This window comes from Rutilus rutilus (assembly GCF_951802725.1).
Source record: "Rutilus rutilus genome assembly, chromosome: 6".
NCBI classification, from domain to species: domain Eukaryota; kingdom Metazoa; phylum Chordata; class Actinopteri; order Cypriniformes; family Leuciscidae; genus Rutilus; species Rutilus rutilus.
In genome coordinates, this window is record NC_140214.1 from 4,630,939 (window position 1) to 4,644,951 (window position 14,013).

Below are 14,013 nucleotides of genomic sequence, written 5' to 3' on the forward strand. Positions count from 1 at the left end.
TGTCTTTCTGTCACTGTCACAACTCAACGAGAATTCGTTTTTATCATTAATTATTTAATAATGAATAATACATTTAAAATTTTCACTTCTGGGTGAACTATCCTTTAAAGAGAGAAAAGCATGTGATGTTTCCCACATGTTTGTACTCACTCATATTACATGAGGATTGACCAACAATTAAAATTAACATAACATTATTTCCAGTCAGATATCCTAAATCATATGACTATTTTCTACATTTTAAAATAATAGTAAAGTCATTAAAACAATAAAATAGCACAAATGGAGGTATGGGAATTTTTCAGTGATCTATAAAAATACTTCTTCTGAGGCACTGGCTTTTGTATAGATTTGTTTGATTGATTTACATTTATTTTATGCTGTTTTACACTTCGCTGTGAATCTTAAAGCAAATGTTAACATACCCACTCATCAGGACTTTATCAAGACGTTATGACGTCAGTTATTCAACATGTACTACCTGATATGTCCACTAGATGAAGGCAGAGTTCCACAATTGTGATGTTTAATTACAGCACCGTTAAATTAACAGCCTACACAGTAACAGTATGTATATATATATTGTATATGTTGTTGATAACAGAGAATGAAATATATATTTTTTTATATAGCCTATATTGATTTTTTATATCAATATGGTACAAGATTATCCTATTCAAATCAATGATAAAAGTTATAAAAGCCTATTCCTTTTTCTGTTATCAACAACATGTAGTGCATTAAATATAGCATTACGTCAGGGTTTCTCAGACTGGGGTTCGTGAGTTTAATGAAAAGCTATAAATCATAAAAAAATTTAATTAAAATAAATCATTTTAAAATAAAAACAATCAAAATGAAACATTTACTTAAAAGATAAAAAAAAAATAGTTGTTTACCTGCATGTCATTGTGACCATTAACCGACATCAGAGACCAGTGAACTTAATTTTATTATTATTATTGACTTAATTTTATTATTGACCTAACTTATTGACTTCAAATCTAAGGGGGTACTTCAAGTAAATATATTAGGTCAAAGAGGTTCAGCTGACAAAAAAACTTGGGGAATCCCTGCATTGCATATAAATATGAAACAATGTGAATTTTTCATTCTAATGTGTTTGAAAGACAAAACGCCTTCCAAAAGACATACAAACTTAAATGACTGAGTGATAATTCAAATAATAATTAATGTGTTCGGCAGGAGCTGACTAGATAGGCAACGTTGAGAAAACTACTTAAAACTGAAATGATTCCTGTAAATCCAGTGATCAAATGCTGTGTGGGTCTCAGATTTCAGTGGTAGTGCAACTCCAAAAACCTGGAAGACCTTCTGAACTTATATAAGCAGTGAGCAAAAAGAAAAAATAACATGTAATCAATAGAAAATTAACTGTAGTCTGATTAGGAGTATTTTAAAATGTAATATAATCTAATTACAAGTATACTTATTTTTGTGAATAAAATCGTAATCCAGATTACATGTTAATATATATGTTCTCTTATAACAGAATGACCATAGGCAAGATTTTCATTTTTTATAACTTCCTTCTTTAATTTATGTCTTTATAATTAAAGAAGGTTAAATTATGTAACAATGTATCAATATATTTCCCATGCATGCTATTTCAATCAACTTGGATGTTTCACATTTCAGCTCAAATTACAATAAACTGATTAAAAAAAAAATGTATTTGAATCATATAGCCTAATAAAAAGTTGAAAATTGTTTAATTTTCTATTTTGACTATAACTTCTATTTTGATGTGATTAAAAAAAAACTCATCCCATAGGGGGAATAACCCGATATTATTATTAGTAGCCTATTATTAATAGTAGCATTTACAATTAAAGTATATTTATCTAGGTGACACTTTATTTTACAGTGTCCTTGTTACATGTTACATGAACTTACCATAGTAATAACAATAAATTTTGCATAAATACATGCAACAAATCCAAATCCTACCCTAACCCTATAGTAAGTAGTAAGTACATGTAGTTGCTTAATATTACTCAGTACTTAAATATGTAATTACACTGTAACAATGACACCTTAAAATAAAGTAAAACTGCGAATGCCACTTGTGCGTGTGTGTGCAGAAATCTGTTCTACAATGCGAGACTCCTGTGAAAGTAATAGCGATCAGCCAAGTGCACACACTATTTCCTCAGAATAAGAGACACGCCCCGGAGTGAGCGCTTTCAGATCAGAATGCCTGACTGACTTTGTGCCGTCGACCAAACTTGACAGTTCCTGTTATCCGCACGCGCACAGTTCCCGCCTCTCCTTTCTCTGTCAATCATCCGTAGAATCGCACACTAGTGTGCGCGCGCACGCAGCTCCGCTGATGTAGGAGGAGACGCTGCGTGCTGTCATCCGCACAAAAAAAAAAAAAAAGTGGCATATTCCATTTTTAAAGGCAACGGGCTTTTTCCTCCCTTCTTCCAGGATTTAAAAAAAAAATTCTACAAGTGTTGTGACTGACTGAGAGCTTTCATTATATAAAAACGACACAAAACGGAATGTTTTTGACATTATTCACTGTGAAGCAGTGACGCTTCATTCACCCCGAACGGACAGCAATTCCTCCTTTCCAGAGGAGGTTTTTTTTCCCTCCGTTTGAAGGGGTGGATACGGCTGGAGAGGAGGGGGGGGATAGCCAGGAAAAGTGGATGTCGCGACTTTGCGATCTGTCCCGTTTTCACCGGGACCCGTGTTGGTGGTGAGCCGCCGCGGAGCCGTTTGTGGGAGTGTCGCATGTAACTTACGCGAGGATAGTTTGTCCTGGATTTTTCAATCATTTGCGAGATAAGGCTCCCGGACCTCCTTCTCCTCGTCGACTCTTCTATCCTCCCGGTTTTTCGTCCTCACGTACCTCCGTGATTTCACCGCGGTCCGTACGCGGGGTAGAGGCTCGCGTTCGCCGCGAGAGGACTGAACGCAGCGCGCGAGGCCCCCCGGCCCCCTCCCCCACTCTCAAACCCCCTTCAGATCATCTCCTCACCTCCCTCTCATTTTTTCCCTTCTTTTTCTTAATAGTTAACCTCAGAGAAGGAGAATAAAGGGGTTATTTCATTATTTTTTTCGCGCCTTTTTTCCAACGGCTACTTGAGCGAGGTGATATTTTATTTAATTTTTCCTGGTTTCTGAAGCCCCGACGAGGCCAGTAAAGCAGTGGGGATGACTTTAGAGTCGATGATGGCCTGCTGCCTGAGCGAAGAGGCCAAGGAGTCGAAACGGATCAACGCAGAAATCGATAAGCAACTGCGTCGAGACAAACGCGACTCGAGACGGGAGTTGAAGCTGCTTCTGCTCGGTACGGAGACCGCAGTTGCCGCCGCCGCCGTTAAACTCACTCACACACATACACACACACACACACACACACACTCATAGTCAGTCGACAGGTTTCGCTGTGGTTTTCAGCTGTGACTTGTGGTGCTAAACACACCACCTCCGTTTTAGTGTGGTGGCGGGTTGAGGTGTTTGTGGTTAATGTTTTTTTTATATATAATTTATTTATTTATTATTATTCAATACCAACGTTACGAAAAGTGCTAAGGCGTTAGCGCTTTAGCATATGTGGGCCGAATGCTGGACAGGGCCTGGCATGCAATGCAACAGCACACAAATCTCAGCATGCTCTCTGTTGTGTGCATGTACATGATAGTGCTTGTCATCATAGGTCTTCCTATATAATCGTACATTAGCTAGTTCATTTTTCTAGCTGTCACTTGTGTGTTATGAGTCAGCCCAAGTGGTCTGTTGTGTGATGTTGCATGCTGCTTGATAAGAGCTATAAGAATATGTGCAAAATGTGCAATCAATAATGAGTTTACTGTATGGCAGGCTTGCTAAAGGATGCAAGGTGTCAATAAATGCAAATTATATGTTACTGCACTACTCCTGTCAGATTACACTATTCAAATTTTAGGGAAATTATGCTGAGGTTTGGGAGATTGTCAGCTGAACGTTTACAGCTTTAGTGATTTGAAGTATAGAAATGGGTGTAGTTTTGGTTTGAAGATATTCATTTAGTTTATTTATTTTTGCTAAATGGTCTTTTGTGGTAGGCCTATCAGCCACATGCAAATGTGGTTGATAACATAACTGCAATAAAGTACTAGCCTAGTTAACAATTACTTGTTTACATAGGATATATTATGTATTTTATATTATTTAAGCACCGAAAACGTTTTCAGTTTGACTGAATTTCACTTAAATAACTTATACTATTCTTGGAAAATCTGAAATCCAGGTTTTATATCTGACTTTTAAAGCTCTTGCACTTGGACATTATGAAAAAGTAACATGGTTATTGTAATTGTAAACCATTTGTTAAAATAAGAAGTAAGACCATTGATGGCGCTTCATTACCATGCTAAGGCCAATGTTAACGTATTTCTTTCTTTTTATCTATAGCATTTGTTATGAAAAATATTAGCCCACACATAGAAACTATATCTACAACAATGCCACAGTTGTGATATAAATCTTTAGTGAAAAACCTATTCCCTTAACAGGTAATTCTACAAGTTAGTCAAAATTTACCTCAATAGAACGTGATAAATTCTAGTAAAGGTGGTAATGAGTAGTTTAAAAAGCTTTCTAATGTGTGTCGGTGCAGGATGATATTCTCTCGTCTTTTCATCAGTCTTTTTTTTTAGTTTACGTGGCTGTTTTAGATCACGTTTTACTTTCTCCAGAGCATCTTAAAGTGGCAAATTCCCAATAGAATTCAAATGGGTCTCACGTGATAGTGAAAGTGCGCAGAGTAAATGGTGATTAGCGCGCCACGCATGCACAATTAAACATTACATATTGCGCAAGTAATTAGGCTAGTTTGTATGGGAACTTGGTGCTTAAAAAGCTCAGAATGCACGATGTATATAATTAATTAATAGCCTGATTGGGTGATTACATAGACACTTTTCTGTGGCTGCAAAGGATGTTTTTCCCCTTGATAATCTTCAAATTAATGAGAAAAAAAAAAAATTAGTTTGTATGTAAACATCAATCAATTTATCATGTCAGTCGGTGCCACCTGTCAAATTCGGGTCGCTGTTGCACTTTTAACATTAGTTCTTGGGTCAAATTATCTCAAAATGGTGGATGGTTATTGCCTTATGAGGGCGTGAGTGCTCTGGACTCTGGTTACTCCCAAGGAAGGAGAATTGGATGCTTTATCAAGCTGTGAAGTTTGGTTGCTGTTCTGTGTATGACTCAGTGAATTGGTAAGCGGTGATATCTGACACGGACAACCCGTCATTCATTTCCTATTAGTCAGGACTGTTCTTCCGCTTGAAACCACAAAATGAGCTGCTGGTATGGATCATAAAATACTATGAAGCTGAGCAGATAATAAAGACAGATAGGGAGAGATGGACAGAAGAATGAGTTTTGGTGACGACATGTGTTAAAATGATGTCCTATTGACCCTTCGCTAAACTCCGCCCACTTTGGTTACGGTTGACGGACTTCACACGACATTGGAATGAACTTGAAATTAGCTTTTTCAGCAAAATATGCCTCAATTTACTCTTCATTCGTTATTATTTTCCCCCCAAACATCATCATCTGCCATATTATCAACCTATTGCTCTTTTTGTTTGATGTTACAGGTCTACAGGCGTCCCAACGAGGATGAACACGTTTGATACCTGAGACAGTACCTGTAGAAACATTTAAGAAGCGTTATGTTCAATTAAACTTAATATAGCCTATCTACCGATATCATTTTCCAATGAGACTTTAGATTTTACTGTGTCGTTCATCAGCGTGTTTTACTGAAATTGTTAGCTTGTTAGCTACAGTATCCAAGGGGGCGGAGCTTAGGAAAGGGTCAGTTGACTTATTTGCATATTTGGAGTCTACTTGATACATTGGCGAACCAGTATTCAAGATTGTAGTACCCGTTATTTGAAGTTGCCCACCACTCGAGCTCATCTAGTCTGGTGAACTCTAGTTAAGCGAGAACAGGAGCAGTTCTGTAACAGTGAATGATTGTGAGGACACAGTGGCTCCTATGTGGCTCCGTGACCTCTGTGAAAATACAAGAGTTCGACCTTTACCGCTATGAGAGAATTAATAAGTAAAAGTTCTCTCCCTGTCTCATTCCCTATCCCTATCCCCATGCCACCAAAGGAAGTATATATATAAAAAAAAAAAAGCAGCTTGTTGGTGCTCAGTCATCCTATTAATGGCCCATCCTAAATAAGTTAAAACTGTCAGCCTAACTCTGGATAAGTCTTGGCTAGTCTGGATTAGCCAGGACCTTAATAGGCTTTGCGAACACATATTTGCTTCCATTGCTGATACCATAGCTGCTTTTGTGTTAACCAGCTTCTCACTCTGTTAAAACAGCTTAGGCTAGTTAAGCTTTGACAAATTGTGGTTATTAGTAGGGCTGGCCGCTATTTCAGATATTCACAATGATTTTGCTGCACTTTATTTGGTCACACATTTTGGGATCCTTGTCGTACATCTTTACATGTATTAGAGGATTAAGTCTCTGTATGACTGTGGCATTATTCATGTTTTGGGAAAATAAAGTGCTGGTAAATATTGCAGCCTAACACAGCCAAGCCTTGGCACAAGATTTTTACTGTATTTTAGACATTTTTGACATTTTGCATTAAAGGTGGAGGATCTTTCCGAATTTTAGATAAGACCCGCCCTCTCCACTTTTTGAATAAGTTTGATTGATTCACCAGAATGATTGACAATTAGGAGCACCAATAGTATAGGTGATCCACCCGGAAGTAAAAAAATCCTCCATTATACCTTTAAATATTGTTCATTATACATTCAATTGGCTACTTTAGGTTGTCTCTGAAAAATGAATCTTTAAAGCCATTTTAAACCAAATACATGAAGATAATAGTCTGGAATATATGTAAAATGTTACATGTTTTTCTTAGTTAATTAATTCCCTGGGAATCAAAACCCATGACCTTGTAATTGCTAATGCTGTGTGTGATCTACTTTTTTCAAAACCGAAGAAGAACATCTTCTGATATTCTCTCAGAAACCTTTACAATTATTTTATCATCTTTTTATTCCAGAAAATAATCTTTCTCGTGCTTTTGGGCAGGGCTGTTTTGACAACCTTATATTAAGATCTCATATAGTCACCGATTGAATGAATATGTAATCCTAATGCCTGTATTATTAAGATTATCTCTGTGTGGCTTTACAGTTTGTTTGGGCCACAGGTAATGCAGATTCACTGTTACATTTTGTGAAATGTAGAATTTGTCCTATTTTTAATTGACATTAATTGCACTTTCACGCGGAAACATACTGGGATGGTGTCCCGTTTTTACTGTGCCGCAAAATGGAAAAGCAAGTGTACTGGATGTTCAAATGACCTGGATTTAACATTTGTATTGATTTTCTTTTTCTTCTGAGGTGACTTTTAAAAATAATTAATTATATTAATGCCGTTGCACTACAAAATTATTAGAAAATAATGCATTATTATTTTAAAATAATGTTAATGAATTTCCTGCTGCTGTAGCGCTGAAGTAATGTGGCATGTATTGTTGTACAGATGTTTTTGTCCTTTGAGATCTCAGAGAGTTATTGTGAAGCTGTCACATCTTGAACTGAAATCTTGATGTTATGTCATTCATGAATTCGTTTCCAATGCACAGAGAATTTGAACTGTAAACCTTACATTTTCTGTATGACTTCTGAAACAAAGTAGTGTTTGTTGTATTTTAACCAACCTTAAATACAAGAGCTCAGTCCTGCTTCTGCAGAAAATAGATTATGCTAAAAGAAACAGGATATTATACAGGATATATAAAGAAATTCATGTTTTCTTTTAGAAGAAAACATCTATGCATAGCCTATGTATTGCACTCACTCTCCCCCATTTGCGTGTGAGTGGAACATTAAGTGTGAAGTTGGATTTCCAAAAGCAGTGACTATTCCATGATTGCTCATTTAAGAAATTCCTAGAGATTCCTAATTATGCAATCAAGAAGCATTCACAAAATATGCTGTGCCTTTCTGTCATCTTGTGGGATCCAAGTATGAGATCTTCACCAAGTTGTAATCTCATGCATGCTCCCAATTAAGATGTTCTCCCTGATGATGTAATTATACTCTTAATTTTAACAGCGTGTTTTATGGACCACAGAAATGCTTTCAGCCTTGCAACTTTTACATACATTTAAAGGGTTAGTTCTCCCAAAATTAAGATCTTTTTGATGAAATCTGAGAGATTTCTGTCCCGCCATTGAAAGCTACGCAACTACCATTTTATGAACAAAAGTTCATAAAGAGATCATAAAACTAATCCAAATGAATTGAGAGGTTGAGTCCAAATTTTCTGAAGCGACCTGATCGCTTTATATGATGAACAGATTTAATTGAGTCTTTTATTCATATAAAAGCATTGACGTGCGAGAACAACTGTCATTGGTTCTTACTGAAGCTCAAACATGATGCGTAAGACGAGAATGAACCTCATTGGTTCTTGAGGAAGCTCAAACGTGCTGCGTAAGACAAGAATGAACCTCATTGGTTCTTGCTGAAGCTCAAACGTGCTGCGTAACACGAGAATGAACCTCATTGGTTTTTGTGAAGCTCAAATGTGATGCGTAACCCGAGAATGAACCTCATTGGTTCTTGCTGAAGCTCAAACATGATGCGTAAGACGAGAATGAACCTCATTGGTTTTTTAGGAAGCTCAAACGTGCTGCGCAACACGAGAATGAACCTCATTGGTTCTTGCTGAAGCTCAAACATGATGCGTAAGACGAGAATGAACCTCATTGGTTCTTGCAGAAGCTCAAACGTGCTGCGTAACACAAGAATGAACCTCATTGGTTCTTGCTGAAGCTCAAACGTGCTGCGAAACACGAGAATGAACCTCATTGGTTCTTGCAGAAGCTCAAACGGGCTGCGTAACACGAGAATGAACCTCATTGGTTCTAAACGTGCTGCGTAACACGAGAATGAACCTCATTGGTTCTTGCTGAAGCTCAAACGTGCTGCGTAACACGAGAATGAACCTCATTGGTTCTTGCTGAAGGTTAAACGTGCTGCGTAACACGAGATTGAACCTCATTGGTTCTTGCAGAAGCTCAAACGTGATGCGTAACACGAGAATGAACCTCATTGGTTCTCGCACTTCAAGCAAACATGCTTAAGTTTCCGTTTACCTCAACTGATGTGTGAGTTGATGAATGTTTTTATATGTGAATAAAAGCTTAAACTCCATCTGTTCATCATACAGAAAATTTGGACTAAACCGCTCAATTCATATGGATTAGTTTTTTACGATCTCTTGAACTTTTTGAAGCGTCAAAATGTTACTTGCATAGCTGTCTATAGAGGGACAGAAGTCGCTCAGATTTCATCAAAAAGATCTTCATTTGAGTTCCGAAAGTCTTACGGGTTTGGAACGAGATGCGGGGGAGTAATTAATGACAGAATTTTCATCTCTGGGTGAACTATCCCTTTAACATGCATGTTGTAATGGATGTAATGGACTGTTCATTTGTTTTGTATATTGCCATCCCATTTGAACATATGATGATTGTCCCAGTTCAAATTCCATTCAGAAGTCTTAATGGTCAAAGTCATTATATTTTAGCTCATCGCTCTTCTTCTTTACCCGTTTGAACCCAACTCGGGTGTTTGAAATGGTAAAGAGTTCATTTTATCCTGCTTCTCGCTGGCTTAGTTTGACAGGGCCATGACTTCCTGCCAGTGCCATTCATTTTGCTGCTCGCTTCACTGCTCTTCTCCACCCTTTCCCCCGTCCATGCGGCTTGTGCTGCCCCTGGTCTGCCCTGAAGCCCTTATCAGGCTATGGAAGGGCCAGGCGCACTGAGCCTGGTTGCTCTCTGTACTTGGTCAAAACAGATTAAAGCTAGAAATTGTCCCCCAAAATTAAGTGTCCTCTGCTGGAATGGACAGAATTGTGGAACTGATGCTGGGATGTTTTTTCTTGCACTGGGCTACATTCTTGCTAGTCAATAGTTTCAGGTGTTGACGCACTAGCACTATTCTGACTTCAACCTTGACGATTTTATATAAGGATGAGTTGAATGACCATTGCAGCAGTTTTTAAACATGATCCCCAACTCTAGACTTTAAGCATGCAACACCGCAACAGTGCTATTTTAGTATTATATATATATTTACTAAGATTTTAAATTAGCTTTCATTTGTATATGGTCAGCTTGTTAATTTTCTATTCAGCAGTAATTTTTATTTTTATTTCAGTTAGTTTTTCAACGTTTTTAATATATATTTTTATACCATGGTCTGGGTGAATACTCGATTCTGATTGGCTGCAGGGTGTTCATTAAAAAGTGATAGAGGACACCTAGTAAAGGAGTTCTGGTGAAACTGACTGTTTACCGTTCGAAATTAATAAATAAATGCGCTGGCTACATCAGCTGTGAGTAACCATAGCAACAGGCAGTCAAAGTATCTATACAGACTATAAATCGAGCGGACTATAAATATCTCCGGTTGCTAAATAAACCGTCAGGCGTAACCAGGGAAACCAAGTTATTGTTTGTAAAAACTTTAGATTTCGATTGTAAAACTAATTAAAATATAAACTAATGTTTTAAAAATGTGTTATTTGGCAAGTGACCATGGTATAAGCGGGTTAATGCCCTTCGAGGTGTCCATTGTCAGGTATTAATGGACTTCTCCGCTGCGCGTCGGACGGTTCACGCGGCACGCCTCGCCGTCGCCCATTAATACCTGACAATGGACACCTCGAAGGGCATTAACCCTTACATAATATATATTTTCTCTGAGCTTTTACTGTAGTTAACAATAACAACGCTACACTGCAACTATTTGTAGGATGTCACACTCTAGTAAATATATCACAAATAATACATTTTAAAATAAGAAAATATATAATATATAACAATGATTTGTATTCTTTACATTCTTAATTTTAGCTCTGTTCTACAAGTTTGAGACTGAGCTTGAGGTTATTTACCTATAATTTACCTAAAATGTAGCTTTTTTTTTGGTCAATTTACTGTAATTTAGATATTGTCTCTTTTCTTTTTCAGTACCTTTTAACATTGTTTTTTCATGTGTTTTTTCTTCTGTGTAGAAGAACCTTTGTAGTCTTTCTTGTAATTGCCTTGTTTAATGAAGTTGTAAACGAAAGTGGCCAAGTGGTCAATCTGTGACTTGTAGATTCTCTCTTCTCGTCATTCAAATTAACAGGTCAGCATTTAAAATTACACTTTCATACTCAGTGGAACGCACCGAGTTTCTTTGCATAAGTTGCCATTTCCGGTCTCTTGCGTTTACAATGTCTAGTTTAACTGTGTCTTTACACGGAAGCTTTTATGTTAATGGTGGGTGGGCCGGTGTCATTGTGAACAACAAAACCAGACAGTTTTAAGCTTTTTATGCACCAAAATGGCCTGGTGATGTGGTGTGTGAGTTTGTATTGTTGACAATCTGTTAGCATTGGCAGCAGTTGTTTTGGAGTGCTGTGTTCCTGGCTGCCCTACTGAAGATTAAACTTTGGTTTTAACGGCCACATCATGTTTCAGTAAGGGCCTTGGCTTCTGCACACACTTTCACTTTCAATTGTAGTGCTCCCAGGACACATCCGTCTTGTTTTTTTTTTTTCATAAAAAGTCCTTTACTTTGTTTTCAGAGCAACAACTGTTCTCCAGTCAGTCGCTGTCTCTTTCTCTGCTCCCTCCCAAGCTAGGCTTCACGGTGGTTTCCACGTCCAGTGCAAACAAGAGGATTTGCACTTTGGACTTCCACCTAGCAGGCGTCGAAACTCTTGGCCGGCGTGTGCATCAGGTGTCTGCGCGGGGCTTTTGTTTGATTGCGACCCACCGTCGCAGAGCATAATGGATATATGAACATGCTGAGACATCCGTCTTGATCAAATAAGGCAGTGAAGTCATGACTGTGCCTCTGTGACAAGACGCTATGACAGCCCAGTCTTGAGCTGGCGGGATATTTCCTGTCGCTCCTGTCCATGTTAGGAGAGCTAATAGACTGAGTTTATCACAGAACCACCAGCTTTCTCTGCTTAGAGAACAGTGGATCTCTGTGGATGATGTTCCTGCCAGATGATTTTCCACCAAATCACTACCAGAACTAGGGCTCAGATTTTTGTTGTTGTTCATATGTGACTCAGATCTGTTTTTTCTCATGACAGTGTGAACAGCACAAACCACATGGGATCTGATCTTTCCAATTCTGATTTGGGCCACTTCCATATGTGGTCCTAAATCCGAACAGGGGTGCGTTTCACTTACAAACGACGCAACTCGCTGCTTAACTACCATAGTACGATGCATCGTTGAAGAAATCAACTAGCTAGTCACGACTGTTTCCCAAAACCGTACTGTCGCAAATTGATCGTTCAACCACGCGGGTTACTCATTAACTTCTTGAATCAGTTTGAGATCGAATTAACGCTAGATGTTTTGCTATAAATTACGGACATGGCATCTGAGGACTATTTTTCTCAGTTATTTTGCTTTATTTCCAGATTCAATCACAGGCTCGTTCTTGCGTACTAGAGCAAACAATCAAACAAAAAGACTTAAATGACATTTGTATGTATTCTAAATAAAGGATGCAGATTGCACTGAATGTTAGCTTGCTTATTTTATTAAGTCCACATATCATGCAAACAAGAAACTGCTTCTAACCACAGGTCGAGAGCTGTCATTCCAACCACACAACTTTGCGATGCTGTTTGCGAATGTTCGTTAGAACGATGGTTTCGGGAAACACTGACTAAAGTTTCTTTATATTGCCTGCGCATAAATTCGCTGGCTTCCGCGGCAGATCACACTATAAATAAACGCGTAATTGCTTACTTTAATGTCCTCCGTGTTTACTTCGGTATGACTGCGTGCTGCGTGACGTCTTTTTATCGTTCTTATGCGCATGCAAGTCAGTTCAGGAACATGATCTGTTTGCACTGGAATCTGATATTGGCCACATTTAAAACAATGTGAACAGCTATACAAAAATAATCTGATCTGAGCAACAAATCGGAATCGAACGCTAAGGCTCGCAGTGTGAACGTAGTCTAGGATACCAAAATGCATTACAGCATTATGATGTTTTTATCAGCTGGTGTTTGACCTTCTCAGGCCCCATCCACACAACATCTGATATTTCTAAAACAAAGAGTTTTCTCTGCATTCTGGCCTCCCATCCACCAAAGATCCACCAAATATATAAAGTGTGAGTTTAAATCGAATTGGCCACAACACATAGGTGAGATTTGAATTGGAAGTGGAATTTACTGAATTACAGGTCAAAGAGTCTCAACAGGGAATGGCATTCTGGGAAATTAACGGGATAGTTGACTTGAAAATGAAAATCCTGTCATCGTTTACTCTCAAGCTATGTTTCCATCCAAAGTTGCGAATTTGACTTGTGCGCAAAATTGGAATATCGCATAAAACATTTGCGAATAAAGCACCATTTCCATCCAGTGAGCCGAAGAGAACAAAATCGTCACTTCCTGATAAACAAGCGCTAAATATCTCTAAGAAAAATGAAAGTTGCCGCAGTAGGAGAAGCCATTCTATAAAAATAATTTTGTGTATAATAAATTATGCGCGCAGACGAATGCTGCTGTTTGGGAACACAGTCGTGTAATACAGTTCTGGAAGGTAATTATACACAACCGCTTTGACGACAGACTTTATTCCGACATTTCAGCATTTCAGATGCTGTGCAACGAGATCGGTCCGGTTTTTTTTATATTGATGGTGGACGCTGGGTATTTGGTTGTGGTCTGGTGTTGTAGATTTGATTGCATGCTTGCAAGTGTTTTTTATCGTTGATGTGTGTGTTGTCAGGAAAAATGGTATCACCAATTTATTGCCTGCCGTTTTTATGGGAACGTCTTAAAGCATTTTTGTATTGTCATATGGAAAAAGAGATTTGCTGTATAACATTGTTGGTCCACATGTACATAAATACTTCTTTCCCCTAAAGGTCCTGAGTCCGAAATTCTCGTCC

The 14,013-nt window shown here is 38.0% G+C and overlaps 1 protein-coding gene across 1 annotated transcript in view; it reads left to right on the top strand.

Annotated features, from left to right (window-relative positions):
• The first annotated feature begins 2,352 nt into the window (after positions 1-2,352).
• gna11b (guanine nucleotide binding protein (G protein), alpha 11b (Gq class)) overlaps positions 2,353-14,013 on the top strand; it is a 47,157-nt gene continuing 35,496 nt past the window's right edge. Inside the window, exon 1 of the mRNA XM_084411300.1 lies at positions 2,353-3,322. Coding sequence (XP_084267426.1) covers positions 3,187-3,322 — 136 coding nt within the window. The 5' untranslated portion in view covers positions 2,353-3,186. The remainder of the gene's footprint in view (positions 3,323-14,013) is intronic.